At 42.0% G+C, this 15,526-nt stretch overlaps 1 protein-coding gene across 15 annotated transcripts in view; it reads right to left on the reverse strand.

Moving 5' to 3' along the window:
* The window catches only part of CACNA1G (calcium voltage-gated channel subunit alpha1 G), a 323,096-nt gene that overhangs the window by 69,207 nt on the left and 238,363 nt on the right, over positions 1-15,526 (reverse strand). For all 15 annotated transcript variants that reach the window (XM_028716551.2, XM_028716569.2, XM_028716593.2 and 12 more), the window contains 5 exons: positions 13,047-13,137; positions 12,145-12,329; positions 11,506-11,952; positions 4,608-4,708; positions 2,680-2,803 (listed from right to left, as the gene is read on the reverse strand). In XM_028716551.2, the coding sequence (XP_028572384.2) occupies positions 2,680-2,803; positions 4,608-4,708; positions 11,506-11,952; positions 12,145-12,329; positions 13,047-13,137 (948 nt within the window). The remainder of the gene's footprint in view (positions 1-2,679; positions 2,804-4,607; positions 4,709-11,505; positions 11,953-12,144; positions 12,330-13,046; positions 13,138-15,526) is intronic.

Consider the following 15,526-nt stretch of genomic DNA (forward strand, 5'->3'; position numbering starts at 1 on the left):
ACACCAAGAAAGCAAAAGCGTTTGAATGTTTATTGAAGAAGAAAACTGTGACAGATGCCATAGCTGTGTCAAGTATTAAAACAAGCTGATTCTGCCTTGGGAAATAGGATGCCAAAAAAAAAAAGGGGGGGGGTGTTCTTACTTTGATGTCTTTGGCACATGGCTGTTGCTCTTGGATATTGCAGAGTGGAATAAAAGACAGCTTGACAGGGCAAAAGCAGGGAAAGCCCCTTTGCACCCACTGCTGGGAAGGGGCATTTATTGCTCAAAGTAACAGCATGCAGGTGAAGAACTAAAAAAAGAATAAGCCACAGCCAGTGATAAACTGATGAAACCTTGTCTTCTGTTATAAACTACAATGCTTAAACCCAAGAGCAGAGCATGGCAGCAGGACAAGCAGCAGCAAATTCCACATAAATGCAAATCTGGAGGTCAGCTGTGCATCTGTAATGGCCAGATGCGCCAGGCAGCCGATGAACAGGATTTGCCAAGGTGGGAATTGAAGGCAGTTTTGCCTTAACACTGAAAGTAGAAGTTTGGTGCTGATGTTGCTTGGATACTAGCACTGCTTGTGTGCTTGCTTCTGTGACCCCATAATGCCTGCTCAAATATGTACATTTGTACGGTGAGGGGTGGAAACATATTATTAGGATGACACGATGTCTCTAGCCCCCTCTCCTCCTAAAAAAGCTTATCTTAGGAAGGCTGCCATGAATTTCTCAACACGTGGAGGAATTGCAGAAGTGAAGCAAAGTATGAGTATTTGAAAACACTCATCCCTTTAGATGTGTGAAGCAGTCATATTAGAAGGGCAACAAAGAGTCTTGTGCATTGAAGACCGATACATTTTTATTACAGCAAATGATTCCGTGAACTAGAACCCACCTCATCAGATGCATGGAGTGTAATCTTTCTTTTGATTCATTGATTCATTCAATAAATTTAAATTATGTCCTTTGTCATAAACAACAAAGTTATCAAATAACTATTCTGCATTTAATTAAGTCAATAATGAAATATTAATAAATATTTATTATGTAGCTACAAAAACTGCAAAACACAATGTGTTAGAACAAAAATCTATCCTAAGCCAACAGCAGAAAGCAGTTCCACCATTACAGTTGGGCAACACTGATCAACCACTGCCAAGTGCCCTGGTGAAGAGATAGGTCTTCATTTGGCATCAAATTCCATACAAAGTAGACACCAGATACATTTCTGATGGGAGGGAGTTTCATATAGGTTGGGTGCCACTACAGAAAAGGCCCTATCTTGAGTTGCTGTCTTATATACCAATATATATGGATGTCCAAAAAGGTCTCTCCTACAGATTTCACGGCCAAAGCATGTTCATAAAGGAAGAGGCACTCCTTTACATTAGGTATGTAATTATATATACACACTGCATAAAGGGGAAAATATGTAAATAACTAAGTTAAAGTTGGAGACATATGGCAATAGAATGCAGAAAGTACTTTCTGTGACAATTCAATCAGAGTGATGCATCCAATAAAGTGGGCTCTAGTCAGTGAAAGATTATGAAAAGAAAGAAAAGGGCTTTATGGTGCAACAAGCCTCTTAAGGTTGCATAAAGCAAAATTCTGAAAGTGATGTTGAAAAAGAAAGTTTTCTCCTTGAGGAACTGTATTCATTCTTCCAGTGTTACTTTTTCATGATCATAGAATCATAGAGTTGGAATAGACCACAAGGGCCATCGAGTCCAACCCCCTGCCAAGCAGGAAACACCATCAGAGCACTCCTGACATATGGTTGTCAAGCCTCTGCTTAAAGACCTCCAAAGACGGAGACTCCACCACACTCCTTGGCAGCAAATTCCACTGTCGAACAGCTCTTACTGTCAGGAAGTTCTTCCTAATGTTTAGGTGGAATCTTCTTTCTTGTAGTTTGGATCCATTGCTTCGTGTCCGCTTCTCTGGAGCAGCAGAAAACAACCTTTCTCCCTCCTCTATATGACTTCCTTATATATATTTGAGCATGGCTATCATATCACCCCTTAACATCCTCTTCTCCAGGCTAAACATGCCCAGCTCCCTTAGCCGTTCCTCGTAAGGCATTGTTTCCAGGCCTTTGACCATTTTGGTTGCCCTCCTCTGGACACGTTCCAGTTTGTCAGTGTCCTTCTTGAACTGTGGTGCCCAGAACTGGACACAGTACTCCAGGTGAGGTCTGACCAGAGCAGAATACAGTGGCACTATTACTTCCCTTGATCTAGATGCTATACTCCTACTGATGCAGCCCAGAATTGAATTGGCTTTTTTAGCTACCGCGTCACACTGTTGGCTCATGTCAACAGTGCATTGGCTTTTTTAGCTGCCACGTCACACTGTTGGCTCATGTTGGCTCATGATGTTACAAAAGCTACAGGGAAACTGCAGTGGCCTTCAGGCTGTTCATGAAATAGGATCATCTCTAGATCACCAAAGAGAGAGGGTGTGCTGAGGTGATTGCCTACAGATGCTTTGATCTCTTGGTAAAACTAGTACAAGACCCAGTATTTTTAATTAAATCACCTTTAACCAGCTGAGATTAGCCCCCTCCCAACACCATGGCTAAAGAGATTGAAGGCAAGAACAGGCATTGCTAAGAATACAACATCAGCTTGATTTGCTCAGCAAGGTGGTAACCATCAGGAAGCAATGAGGCTTGGAGACTACTCACAGCACTGTGTGGCTCAATTTTGGGACGTTCCATCGCAATGGTGATGCAGTTCAGAAAGATGATTACCAAGACGACATGATCAAACATCTTGTGAGTAATTATTTTATTGCATATCACACGGAATCTAGGAAAGGGAAGAGGAAAAGAAGACTTAGGAATTACCGGTAGTTGTCATCACAAGCCTTAAGCATGCAGACTGCCATTTCTTTCTAAACCAAATGTCTGAAACAATCCCCTCTCCCCCAACCCCCACTCTTGGGAAACTGAATCCCCACTCTTACACATTTCTTTCATTAGAATATAACTGCAGATATTTCAAATTGTTCAGGAACAGAGATTTGTTGGCATAATTCTTCTCTCAAACTTTTCCCAGCAAAGCTTATTTCAAGGCATCTCACTCTCAGAAAGATCTTCTGTTGGGAACATCCCACTTTTTTTTTTTAGTTGTTTGTTATACCTTATTATTATCCCAAAATTACATGCCTGAGAAAAAACTGCTAGTGTGCCACAAGGAATGTACCAATCAATCAGTCAATGAATCAATGAATAGCTCTTGTGAGTTCATAGAGGAGGCTGTCTGCTGTGGCTCTGTACAGTTCACCACTCTCGCCTGGACCCCCTTCTACTTGGCCTCTGATGGAGATGGCTAATCAGTTTGGCAGTGTTTCTGCACTGGGTGCAAGAGGATTCTTAATGAGCTCCTGATGTGTAGTGTGTGCTGCTGAATGACTTACTGCAGAAGAGGCTGTCCACCGTGTGCCTGAATGCACCACTGCTCTAGACATGCCTAGTCAAAGACATGGCCAGATTAACCAACCATGCAGAAATGTTTTTTTGTGTGTGTGTTTCTTTTTTTGTGTGTTTTCTGAGGTCAGGAAGTGTAATTCTTACCCTTACACATTCAAAAAGCAAATCTTTCAGGTGTACAAGTGAAGATAGGGTAGCAACTGAGAGTATGAGAGGCCAATGGGCAAAGTAAAAATAAGGGGTGGTATTCAAACAATTGTACTTACTGAAATCACATTAAAATCACTACTGCTACCAGTCCCAAAATGTATGGCTGATGCTACAGAGGTACTGTAGGGAGGAGACCTTGCATCTATCTAATGCAGAATTCCTTACTAGTTGACTTATAAAACAACAACACCGTGGGGGTTTATTGAGTAGAAAGCAGAAAATAGTCACACTTAAGATGTACTTGTTAATAGCAACTGCAGCAAAAATTATAATTAATTTTGTTAAAGCAAATGTTTCGGTCTGCAAACACTAATCCCTGCATGTAATCACTTTAGTTTCTCTTGCTGTTGTTTCTGGCTATATGAATGAATGTTAAAGGAACACACTCTTGCCAGAATGATCTACTCTGACAGGTAGGAGTTTTCCAGGGTCCCATCACTTGGCACCTGATCCTTTTAACTGGAGTTGCCAGAGATCAGGGCATCTTCCACATGTAAAACAAGTTCTCTACCTTTGAGCTAGAGGGCGGTATCCAACTAACTCATTATGCCAGTGCAAGGATTTCTGCTTATACAATAGAAGTTCCCTGTTAGTGCCACAAACACTGCCCAAATCTGCTCTGGAGGGTTTGAAGAAACCTCAGAATCTATTTTGTTGCACAAGCAGAAATCCTTGCACTGATGAAACACGTATTAGTTGGATACCACCCACTGCCCCTCCACAATGTTGACGGCCAGCAGCTAATGCTACACAATGTAATAATTGATTTCAAGAGGTGCTGGGTGCTGGCAGCCATTGGACATTAGCACAAGTTCAAATCTTTCAGCTGGCAACATTTTTTCCCAGTTCCCCTTGCAACTGTTAAGTCTGCGGGAATTCTACAACTGCCATGCTCTGCAAATATTTATTTGAGCACAGAATCCTGGAGCCCTGCCTGCCACAGTGTTATCAATCACACTAAGTTGCCTTACTTAGACTGAGGAGCGAAGATGTAGATAGACCAGGAATCTCTTTCTTTGCACCAGGTGGGGAGGCGTGCCCTTATCCAAGCCTTCATACGGTCCTTTTTACTCTTAAAGAGAAAGAGAGGGAGACAAAAATTGAAAACACAACGAGACATCAATCAGCTCCTCCGAGTGGCTGCAGCAGCCATTCAAAACTGTAATCTGTAACGAGGAAAACAGACAGGTGAAGAGCTCTTATGCTACTTTAATTCCCACCCTTGCCCATCAGCCCTGAAGATACCTTGCAGGCTGCAAGCTGGAGGCCGTCTCTGAATTGGACATCCTGGCCTTAAAACAAGGACTAAAACAATTAATCTGACTGCGCGGAGATGTCACTCATGCTGTGTTGCTCAAGATTGGATTAATGGTATCTTACAGTACAGGCAGGCTCCTCCACTTACAGAAGCAGCGTAAAGAGATGGGTGTCTGGCGGGGCATAGATTGAGAGAAATTTATTGTAGAGATATGCACTGCTGTGCACAGTATCAGCTTAAAGACCACTCCAGCATGGCAGCAGCACTTTAAAAGTAAGTCACTGGGTGGAAAATGCAGACATAGCAGCTAAGAAAGAATAAATATAATTGTCTCTCAATCTCAGATAGTATCAAAACTGTCAAGAAACAACTCGATAGGAAAAACAGAACACAGCAAACATAAAGGCGGCAAGAAGGAATCTCTGGGGAAAGATGGACAGGCATTTTCTTTAATATACGATATACTCCTCTGTGAGAGAAGAGTAACAAATAGCAGAACCTACAAGAGTGGCTAGGTTTTACCTTTTCTCAGTGGATTGGTTTTCATGTTATATAAGGACTGATTCTACAGGTAAAATATAGGGGGAGATTCCCACACGGGAAGTGATGGGAACAATAATTCTGGTTACAACTTGATCTCGGAGTTTACAAGCAATGTTCTCATGGGCACTCATTGAGCAGAATGACCAAATGCACCGAGGAGAAAATGACTGAATGAAATAATCAAGCCAAACAAAACTCTAATTTGCTCATGCTATTATGTGGGTCAGGTCACAAAGATGCAAAGCCACAGTCTGCTAGGAAAGCAAATTAAGGCACACAAGATGAAACCAATCACGTCGTTCCCAAGGGGACAATTGCAAAGATACAAGATATGTCAAATAATTTGAGCGTGTGGATATTAGTCACAATCTGGAAAATCCCTCCCTATTTCCGATCTGAAAAGTCTAATTGTGCATTGTTGTTTATTTGTCCATCCTTCCCCTGATATGCACGCACTTGTATGAAATGAATTCGCATGTTAACAATGAAGTATTAAATGAATTTCTTGTCACTGGGAATTTATGACCTGCTCACATATTACAAATGCAGGAAGCTGCCTTACACCGAGTCAGACCACTGGTCCATACAGTTCAGCACTGTCTACACTGACTGGCAGCTGATCTCCAGGGCTTCTGTCAGGGGGGACAGATGATGACACCCAGCCCTACCTGGAGATACCAGGGGTTGAACCTTGAACCTTCTACATGCAAAACAGGTGCCCTACCAATGGGCTTTGGTCCTTTCCATCTAATGTCAGATATGTGGGCTGGATCAGATGATGTCTGTCCCACATGCATGGTGGGGAATGAGAAGCAGGGAGTAAACCTGCTCTACCCCTTAAGATAGCTCCAGTCCTCCTTCAAAAGCTGGATGACCAGACATATTACCTACATGTCCCTATTTCCAACTCAGTCATAACTAAAGCTTTCCAATTATTCTCTCATTTTGATTTTCAAGTCAAAAGTTGTGCTTTCCTGAATAGAGGGGGGGGGGAAGCAGAAATATAATGGACAGTGTAGAAATTTATTATTATTATTATTATTATTATTATTATTACCTGATAAGGCTCTTAGTGTGTGAAATGTGAATGCTCACCTTTTATCAACCCGGTTCATTGCCATTAGTTCCCCTATTTGCTGCTGCTTTGGCACCACATTTTTCTACTAATTTTACAGCAGCAACATTTTTCTGGATCAGTAATATAGCAATTCTAGACAATGGGGGTTCATACAGCAATGAGATGATGTCACACAGCATTTGACTAAGCCGGTCAAATTTGGTAGTATACTGACATCACCAAGGGCATAAACTATTAAATCCAGAGGGAGGACAATGCTTTCTGAATAGCTGAGCACTTTTGAAGCAATTGTAAAACACACACACACACACACACACACACACACCATTTGACACTGGCAACAATGTCCAGAAGCAGCAGCAAACTTTCCCCCCCACTTCAGCGCTATTCATAATTCCTTAGCTCCTTCTTAGCATTTCTTTAAAAAATAAGCAGAGGTGAGTTTCTTATATGGTCATTTGGACAGTAAAAACTAGATCGGTCAGTATAATTGAATGGAATAAGTGAAAAAAATCTATTCTGCATTGTCATGCGCACCGCTAGGACTCTCATTAGCCCCAGGTAATAGGTGGAAGAATGCCTATTGTAATGAAAATGCTCAGTGACAAACTGAACTAAGGAACGAGAAAACTACCTGTCAAGCAAGGTGAGAACAGTTCAGATAACAAGGACAAATTTATTCTTGATCCTTGCCTCTCTGTTCCACAGTTAAATCTATGTTTTGTTTAGAGAACATGTGAATCTGTTCTTTACTACAGTGAATCGCTCTGCTCCCCTCTCCTCTCCTCCCCTTCCCAATAGATTGATGGGCTACATCTACTATGTATCACCTGATCCCCAAATACCAGGGGGGAAAGGCCTTAATTAGGCAGGGTTATTTAAAGATGTTATGTCCACAAGTCCTAGCTAGAAGGCTTCCCTCGAGACATCTAGTAACAGCTATAGCTTGGTCCAGATAATTTTGTAATCTGGATGGGTTCCAAAAGCATCTGCTATTCAAAGCATCGCTTGGTATTTATCTTGAGGCTTTGTAGTTAAATCAGAATGTGTCAGCAGCCTAGAATGCCCCTTTATATCTCCCTTTTGTCCAATTTTAATGCCAGAGATATTTTGAGTTTGTGTAATTGTTTCAAGCAAGTCAGTCAAAGGGCTTTGAGAAAAAGTCTGTGTGTGTTGGGGGGGGGGGTAGATTATTTCACTTTCCATACCGCCTGCTCAGTAGGAGAGGGTAAACGACTGGACCAAATATTTGCTTATGCACGGTCTTCTTTTAGGGGCAAACTGAGACAAAGGAATTAAAAGAAAGGTAACAAAATAAAATTTGAAACGAGAGTGTTGAGCTGGCCTAGAAGAAGCTGGTCTACATCTAGATTTTGCTGGGCTCCGCCCCCCCCCCTCAAAAGAGTCCTTCTCCCCCATCCATAAGATTCTTTCTCTGCAGAGGCCAGAGATGGAGGCTTGCTTACAATCAGCTTGATTGCTTCTGAAGTTCACATTATGTTCAAAGAGACGGCTCAATTATGTTATTCTAATCACATCTACTTCAGAAGACACACCTGGTCGGTATGAATATAGATGTGGAAGAAAAGAACACTGTAACAAACACATTTGATAGTAAATATTATGAAGGGATTCTGTAATGTACAAATGCAAGCAGAGTCCCTGTGGATGCAGATGTGAATATATGTCTATCCAAGGACTACATTCCCTTTGATATCAACTGGTGTTTTACTTAGAAATGACGGTCGGGGTTTTAGAAAGGCGTCTCAGTGATTCCTTTAAGTAAGAGTATTGATAATCCCCTGATTGGGGTGTCCAATGTTCTTAATGTATACTTAAGGCCAATGACACATAGGTTTCTGAAAAATGGGGAAAATGTATAAAAAGGAGGGAACAAGGAAAAGCTTACAGGGAAAAAAAGTGGCCGCTATTGTTTAACTTTCCAAGGTTAAGAACAAGTCCCAGAGCTTTGCAAAACCAACTGTTCAAAGACTTATGAAATTGATTTTTTTAAAGCAGCAATTTTCTACAACCTTGAATGCAAGAACTTAATACCAAAACAACCACAGGTTTTAATGGGTCACAGAAGTAAAGCTGGAAGTGGGATCCCAATGAACATGTAATGTCTGCCGATGGAATGGGTCCAAGTTTCTAAGTTTACAAAGATGCAAAGAAAAACCTTCATATGGGCAAGTAACACAAGCTTTTTGTTTCACTCCAGTTGAGGTTTCCCTTGCAACGCAAATAATAGCTTCAGAGAGGTCATTTTTGTTTAGACTTAAGGCAGGAATAGAAAAAAGCTAGTTTCAGCTGCCAATGGTCCTGAAACTGCTCAAGCTTCCCCTCAGCTCCTTTTTACATACCATAAAATGTGCATGTTGAATGCATTTGCACAGTTAAAATCATGCCTAGTTTGGCCTGCAGTCACCTAAGACTTTCATTGACTTAATCACTATAGGATGGCAATGGCTCAGGGTTTTGGTAAACCATAGTTAATCGTTAAACCACAATTTCTGGCTTAGTATTATGTCAAAATTAGGGATCATGGTTTGCTATTTACTTACTCATTCCAATTAATTTGGAGCAAAACAAACCACAATCCCTGGTTTGGACTCAACACTTAGCTTAGGATCCTGGTTTCTTTCTCCTGTATGCTAGCAAGGAGGAGCAAAGCAGGCAATATTTACTATGGTTTACTGCGACATGCAGATGAGGCCCAGTGTAATTTTTACCTGAAGGTCCAGCTTCCTCCTTATTCAGTGGTGAAAGCAAAGTAAACACATGGAGAAGCCATCCTGACTGCCATACATTTGATGGGCTGCTACTCAAACCAAGACTTTAAGCATAGTGACACCAGCATTTTATAATATATTTCCTATTGAAATTAAACAGGCACCTACAATTCTCACATTTTGTCCTTTAATGAAAAGGTTATTCTTCTGTCAAGCATTTTTAGAGAAATGATTTTATTCATTGTAGGTCACTTGACACTGTAATTTGTAATTTTATGATGATAGTGGATTTTTATTGTTTTGTTCATTTGTTTAATTTGGTACACACCATGATACATGCTAATCTCACACCTGGTATATGCAAACTGAGATCCAACCTGCAATAACTAGACTCATTCATAGGTTTGTTGACACCCTGTGACCAAATCGTTTTTGCTTCAAATCATTGGTTCATGCATAGCAGCTCTGCTTTTTGCATGTGTTCATTCCTGTTATAATTTCACCTTGCAAGATAGTCCCCCTCACTCATTCGCTGGTCCTATGTATGGGTGGATTATCTATTTACCTCCTTACTCACATGCATACACAACAAACTCATCTATTTCCACATCCTTAAGGATGCTTACAAAAAGCTCATGTCACAATCAATTTATTAGTCTTAAAGGAGCCACAAAACTTTTTATCTTTACAGCTACGTACGAACGCATCTACTTCTCTAGAATTTGTTTCTAATAGTTGCAGATGTTCATGTCATGTTTTTCACCTGTACTGCAGAGAAGAGATGGTCCCAAGAGTCCTTGTATGCCCCTCCAGGAGCCAAGGCTATACAAGGAACGATGTCTGCAGGTTTTGATTTGATTAGTCACATTCTGCATCTTCTGGGTGCCCAGAGGCCTTGTTCCTTCCTAATGGATGCTCTGTGCTATCTCTCTAACAGCACTTGATGGAGTTGAAGGAGATGCCTGTCAGCTTGCAGTTTACTTCTTTGGAATCAGCTGTGTGTATGTGTTGTTTTGTGTGCTCAGGAGCTGCACCTGAATTTGCATAAGTCTGGCTGTATGCCCCTGTTCTAACTGTGGGTATTCATTGGCAAGCAGAGATACAGGGATAACTTAGCCTCATCAGTCTATCCAGCTCCAAACTGCAGCTGATTTTTCTCCTGTTTTACCCCCACCCGTTCCTTTTAACTAACGTTTTCTAAATGGCCTCCATGGCCTAGGAAAGAGCAACATTCATTAGAGTACTGCCTCTTTATAATTTGAGGCTAATAGGACAATTTCTCTCCTTCCTTAGGAATCTCTAAAGGGAATATATAGAAGCAGAAATCATCCACTTGAAACCGAGCACAGGATATAGCTCTGTCTTTGAAAAAAAGGGAAATCTCTCTCTCTCTCTCTCTCTCTCTCTCTCTCTCTCTCTCTCTCTCTCTCTCGGCTAACAATGCACACTGAATAGCTGAAGATAATCCACTTGCTAATGCTGGGCTTACCAGTCTGGGCTGGCTACCCATGAAGACCCACAGAAAATTCTGAATGACTTCTGAAAATTCTGAAGGAGTCTAAAGCAAGGGAACGGAAGGGCATGCATGGCAAAATGACAAGATTTAGCTTCCCTCCCTCCCTCTGTGATTTCATGCTTCACAATGCACAGACATTGGGGTTGTGCTGGATAAAAACCACAACATGACAAACTCACACAGCAACCTGGTATGCCATAGCATTTCCCCTCACTCCACTACCTCCAATCCAGCCTCTACTTGGAGTGGAGGTGGATTTCTATAGGTCACTCCAGGGGCTTCCTACTGGAATTGAGGGTGGGGGGGGGGAGCCACTGCTATCAACAGGAGCTTCCCTCCCATAAGGTAATTGCCTTATGGGGGGATTTTTAAGGGGACCATATTGGATGAAGTGTTAAATAAGCCTCCCCTCACTGCATGCTGCAGTCCCAATGAAAATTACGCCTTTCACAGATAGCGTTGTGTGCTACTCACTTAACATAATGTGTAATCAGGGCCTTGGATCCTGTGCACATTTTACATTGGGCTGCTATGGCTTCTCTTGATTAAACACTTTCAGTTCCAGTGACTGAAGGAGACATGGCCCCCAGTGGATTTATTACTTGACAAACATGGATTCCAGTGATGTTTTGTGCTCATTAAAAAAACCACACCCAACAATTAAACAAAGAAAAAGCAGAACTTTCCCCTCTCTTCTAAACCCTTTGAAGCAAAGGGTCTAGACGTGCTGGCTCTCACTTACCAAGTTGCCTTCATCATCCATATCGTCACATTCAGGAAGCGGATCTTCCAAATGAAGCTGCTGTACCAGAACTCTGGAGGCTGTTTTACCATTGCAATCATGGTGCTCTGATGCGGAGGTGTGGCTACTGTGTATGCTGCTGGTCCGGTATAGAGAAGGCACCTGAAGTGTATCTTGGAAGTCAAAAGAGCCTTTGGTTTCCAGTGACTCAATGCGGTGAGGTATAGTGCCATTAATGCTCCCAGTCCGACTGGACTGCTCTTCATCAGAGCTTTCCCCTTCCTCTGAACTCTGCTTCCCATCCCCGGACAAAAGTGACTTGCGCTCTCCACTTTGGTTGCGACGTTTCAAGCTGGGAGCCCGCCCTATGCTGTTCCAGCTTGACCTGCGGCTGTTCCAGCTACCTCCGGCACTCCAAGGACTGTGTGGGGAACTCCGGGCGCTCATCTGGGGCAAAGCAGTGAAGAACAGGTAAGAAAACCAAGCCAGGTGCTAAACAATAACCACCTGGGGCCTGCACTCAATTAGCAAGGCCTCAAGCCATCAAACATCGCAGTAGGTGCTCTGGTATGTCACACCCTTGGAAACAACCGCTAAGACAAGAAACAAACAGCGTGACAAGAAAGACAACTCACGTACCGGAGATTTGAGATCATATGTATTAGGATCCATGGAGATGCTACTAGCTCTTCGGGAATCATAGCCTTGAGCCGCTTCCCCATAGATGGCACTTTTCGGCATGGGCATTGGTGTAGCGGCGGTGTGGATGATGAGCGGAGGTGTTAAGCTCTTCTTTAGCTCTGGGTGGTCACAAAGAGCCATCACTGAGAAAAACAAAGGACATTCAGGTCATACCCTAAGGGTGGAGGCACGTGAATGCATGTGTCAAGGTCTTGATGCCAACTTGACGCCATGTGCTTCTGATCTAAAGGGGTTTCTCCTCCTCATCTCTCCCACCCTTGTATAATATGAGTTTCAAGTTTTTCTGTTTGTACACTTCTTGTACTCTACTCTCTTTCATTTACCTCTAATCACTTTTCCTAAATGCACATGAATTACAAATAGCAGTGCTCTGCTTCTTCCATTCCCATTGAGAGATACCAACAAGGCCAGTCTCCCTTTTCTGGTGGATAGTCTTTAACGGCACCCTTAAAGGTAAGCAGCTTGGGCAGGGGGAAGGAGCAACATAATGTACAGTAGGCTTCTCCAACCTGATGTCATGATGAGGTTGGACTACAATACCCATCGATCCCAGCTGATATACAGCAGTATCAAGTCTTCTTCCCTCCATGAGAAGGGAAAGAGATCGGCCCATTAAGCTAATGGTCTGTAAGTCATGTATGAAATTTTTAAGGCCACCAAACAGGACTTTCCTTTCTGAATTCTTTTGATTACAATCATTCAATTATGTTCTCTTTTGAATCAAAATCACATTAGTTCAAAGTGAGACTATTCTGGAGTTAGACGTTCAAGAAAAACAACACCCGCTATTCATACTAAAATGAAAAACAGTTCTCCTTGAAGGAGCAGCAGCTACTTACAGGCTGGATTTGAGAAGTTCTTAAGCCCACAGTCTTCTTCCAGACTACGGGGGAAAAGCTCCCCTTCAGAATCAGATTTAGTAGCATCACCCTAGATCAAAACAAAGTGCCTTAGCAAGCAGGATGAAAAAGCGAAAGTTAACTCAGGATTCCCCTTCTGAATAAAAGGGTCCTTTCACCCAACAAGATACCCACTGTTCCACTGAAATTGTTACCACAATGGGACATCACCTTCCACAAAATGATGCATGCATATATTGATAGCACATCAATTCACTATGCAGTAATCCTTCAGGAAGGGCAGAGAGGCTACATTTGATTCAAAAGCAGCTAAAGACTTGAATGGGGCAGGAACAAACTGTTTAACCTCCATCAGTTGGAATCTCAGACCAAAACACAGCTAAATGCTCTATTGGCCAAGTAAAATTAGACTCTATTCTTAACTTACTATCCTGGCTATTCAGACGAATTCCTCATACACCTACATTCACAGGAAGTCAAAATGCTTCTTGCTGAAACTGATTTTTTAAATAAGATGTTTGCAAATTGCATTGAGACAGATACATGGAAGGCGATTCACTAATTATTATCATTACTGATAATATACAAAATAATCAAGATTTTAACCAGGAATCTGAAAATGTATCTTGGTGGTTACAGTGGGTAAGGGAATATGGGTGACGATACTGGAAAATGGGAATATATAGAAGAAAGTCCAACTAAGTGGGCAGCCTCTAATCTGATTGCTGCATGCAGCTTTTTCAAAAATAGTTAACAATACAAAAATCTGCAGTCAAAACCTTTTTGGGGAGGACACTTTCTATTGTTAGCTATCCTTTGGGAGGAAGGGTAGAATACAAGTTCAATAATAAAGATAGACTTTTACAAAATTTAGACTGGTACAATCTATTGATTAGTAGTGTGAATTCATTTATTTGAATGGCTTGAAGTAAATATATATATATCCTATCTGGTTGCCAATGAAGAGCAGTGACATGGGTCTACATGACTGAAATGGTAAGATCTGGATCACTTGGCTATAGGCAACGGGGTTTTACCACATGGGCAAGTCCTGTCTAACAAATTAGAAGCTTGAAGCTGACAAAAAGCTTGTCCCTATTAGAGGGTGGCCTAGAGCTTCTTCCAATTCCATGTTAAATAATTCACTTGCTCATTAGTAAAGGTAAAGGTACCCCTGCCCGTACGGGCCAGTCTTGACAGACTCTAGGGTTGTGCGCCCATCTCACTCAAGAGGCCGGGGGCCAGCACTGTCCGGGGACACTTCCGGGTCACGTGGCCAGCGTGACATCGCTGCTCTGGCGAGCCAGAGCCGCACACGGAAACGCCGTTTACCTTCCCGCTAGTAAGCGGTCCCTATTTATCTACTTGCACCTGGGGGCGCTTTGGAACTGCTAGGTTGGCAGGCGCTGGGACCGAACAACGGGAGCGCACCCCGCTGCGGGGATTCGAACTGCCGACCTTTCGATCGGCAAGCCCTAGGCGCTGAGGCTTTTACCCACAGCGCCACCCACGTCCCTCACTTGCTCATTAGCCTCTGCCATTTGCTTCACTGTTAGGTTTCTAAGATCAGGCATCATTAACAAAGGGCCCTCAATACCTTCCCCTTGAGTCCTCTGATCCAATTCACTGGCACATGTGGTGGTAGATGGGAGAGTGTTATAACCCAAAAATATAAGCCAGGAATAGCATATACAATAATTATTCCAGTCCTGATTTTCTGAAGAAATCATAATTCCAGAGAAGAGTAGTCTCCAGTGAGTTTGATGTGGTCAGTGGAAGAAGTTGATGCAGCGATAACAGAGAAGCCAAGCAATTTTTTACTTTCCTAGTTTTCTAGCTAAAGTAAGGCAACTAACTACCACAGCAAAGTACAACAAAGTCTACATTGCTGTTCTAAAAAGCCTTGGCTCACCCTGATGACATTTGGTGCTTGAGCAAAACATGAAAAGCAGAATGGGCAGTAGTTGGGAGGATAATACTAAATGGCTGGCTTTTGAAAACAATTTTTGCCTGATTAAAGAGTACAGGGCACATCATCAACATAAATGACCTTTATTTTCTCTAATTAAGTGTCTGTGTCTGTTTATCTATGTAGCTGAGCACATAACGTATTTTTTCTCCAATCAAGCTTTGAACTTTTTCTCAAAGATGCTTCTTCATCAAAACAGAGAGTGCACATAAACACAAAATCCTGCATCTTCACCAGGTCTGTATGTAGGGCATTAGGTCTATTTAGAAATACTCAGTCTCCCCCTATTATGGTAGGTGAGGATTGTTGAGGAATGTATTCCGTTAAAAGGGACTTAAACTAATTAGTTTTTTTGTGACACAGAATCAACCTGACTTCTCCTCTTGGAAAGTTTCCCAACAGTATACTAAAGATGAACTGATTTATTTAAGACAATAATTAAAACAGGATTAGAAGCAGTAATCTATTAATCTCCACAATTAATGGATCA

Source organism: Podarcis muralis, chromosome 2, assembly GCF_964188315.1.
Source record: "Podarcis muralis chromosome 2, rPodMur119.hap1.1, whole genome shotgun sequence".
NCBI classification, from domain to species: domain Eukaryota; kingdom Metazoa; phylum Chordata; class Lepidosauria; order Squamata; family Lacertidae; genus Podarcis; species Podarcis muralis.